Source organism: Notothenia rossii (assembly GCF_949606895.1).
Source record: "Notothenia rossii genome assembly, chromosome: 9".
NCBI lineage: Eukaryota > Metazoa > Chordata > Actinopteri > Perciformes > Nototheniidae > Notothenia > Notothenia rossii.
In genome coordinates, this window is record NC_136907.1 from 73,414,307 (window position 1) to 73,416,404 (window position 2,098).

Consider the following 2,098-nt stretch of genomic DNA (forward strand, 5'->3'; position numbering starts at 1 on the left):
CGGTATTTATTCTTACTGAATGTTCTGACGATTAAGAGAGAGGTCACAGGTTCAAATCCCTGACGAGCCGCCATTCTGTCATGACCCGGCTTGTAGGCCATGACAAAAACTGGAGAGGACACAATGGATAAGGGTAAATAAGTATATAATAATATAAAGCAAACTAATATATTTGTTAGCAATCAATAATGAAGTTATCCAACATTTGAAAAGCTCTGAAAAGCCTTTTTGTCAATTAGCTTGTTGCATGGAGTATAAGGTGAGAAACAAACGTTTTTAGGGACATAATTGCAGAAAGATGATGTCATGTCCCGATTACAGTCAGTTTTTAGTTGTTTTTAACGTTATAATCGAAATGCTTTGCTATAGGCCACACTAATTGACTTTTTTAATTAACGTTCACAGTTGTTTATGAAGTGATGAATATTTAATGTTAGGAAACTATTACTCCCTGTTAGTCAATACTCAATATTTGAATGAAGAACTATAGTGGTACCTGTGATTATCCTACTATTTTGCTCAAAGCATGTGCTGTAGTGAAACTAGAGTTTCTGCAGTGACCCTGACTTTATGTAACAATGCTATTCCTGTAATACTATTAAAGTGTATTCCTGTAACAGAAGAGATGCGTCACACAGTATGAATTCAATCGTTAACTAAAGTGACCTCATCACAGCGTAGGATTTTTAGGTACGCATTAATATAACAGTTACTTTCATCGTTTTTCAGTATTCTTACAGTGCATACCCGATAGAGATTGTTAAAGTGACTTATTTTTGGGTCCAGGTAAACAGTGCCATTCTGAAATTAATAAAGCTCATGAACTGTAGGAGCGTTTATATTCCTAACAATTTGCAAATATGAAAATATGTTGCAATAAAAGTTTGATGTAATCCGTTTTCTGATATGATTAGGTCAGCGTTGGCACTGCACACTTTCTTTTAGCACAGTAATGTATTCTCTTCAGTTTGACTTCATCACATTACCCTCAGAGTTATGAGTATCCTCCAGTGAGGAGTGTGACTACTTACAGTGTAATGAAGTGGTAGCATGTGTACAATGTAAGTCTGCTTAATAACTAACAGACCGTCAACATGTGGGAACAATATTCCCCAAACCACAGTCTGTAATAAAGAGGGAAAGACGAGAGGAATAAAAGGCAACCGGAAAGAAACTCAGATCAAAAGCACTAAAACAGACTTTTCTCTGGGAAAGAAACATTATTTGTCAATCTAATGATTTAATAAAGAACACCTCTAAACATGCAATATAATTCAATTAGTAGAAAAAGGAGTCAGTGGTTTTCCTCATTTTTAACCAACCTGCATTTTTTGTTTTTCAGTGAATAAGTGACTCTGAATTATTGCATTGCACTGCCCTCTGTTGGACATGATGTCTAACTGTTTACGGCTTTCTGGAACCTGTTGATGGTCTCACATTCAGGGAGAACTGGATCAGTCACTTACATCCAAAATACATGTTTGGACTTTCTAAACATTATTGTATATCTTGTCAAATTCAACATGTATATTTTCTATTTTCTTTTCTTGTTTATTTCTAGTTTTGTTTTAATGTAAAATGCCTTTTCTTTTATGCTGATGCAAAAAAAAAATATTTCTTATACAAAATCGCCTACAACACATAAAACCCCCACACCTTTGATATATCTCTCCTCCTCATTTTACCAATACATCCCACCCAACCAATTAAATATATAATGTATTTAAAGAATAATGTTTAGTACTTTTGTACAGTCAATAAGTAAACAATGCTTGATATAAAGGGAGATACTCACCCTTATCCATTTAAAAAATACAAATTACATATCAAGTATATAATACTCAGTACAAAGCTGAATGGTGTATTGATCATTCAAATGATATTTTCAGTTTTTTGAAATTTGATCGAAACAGCACTTTTTTAATTATGACATTTTAGGCTTGGAAATTTATTAAAAAGGTTTTGTACCGCATAAAAAAAAGGAATAAGAATTGTCTAGATATCCTTGAAACAAAACATTAAATGCTTTTACTCATCTCCCTTATCCACAGCTTTTATATCCATCATGTTCATAATAATGTAATGTTCAGATCGACAC

The 2,098-nt window shown here is 33.3% G+C and overlaps 1 protein-coding gene and 1 long non-coding RNA gene across 2 annotated transcripts in view; one reads left to right on the forward strand and one right to left on the reverse strand.

Annotated features, from left to right (window-relative positions):
- The window catches only part of LOC307020224, a 411,310-nt gene that overhangs the window by 107,978 nt on the left and 301,234 nt on the right, over positions 1 to 2,098 (forward strand). The gene's annotated exons all lie outside the window — the stretch shown is intronic.
- The window catches only part of cadm3 (cell adhesion molecule 3), a gene marked incomplete at its 3' end in the record, with an annotated part of 106,126 nt that overhangs the window by 420 nt on the left and 103,608 nt on the right, over positions 1 to 2,098 (reverse strand). Inside the window, exon 10 of the mRNA XM_079648611.1 lies at positions 48 to 109. Coding sequence (XP_079504737.1) covers positions 48 to 109 — 62 coding nt within the window. The remainder of the gene's footprint in view (positions 1 to 47; positions 110 to 2,098) is intronic.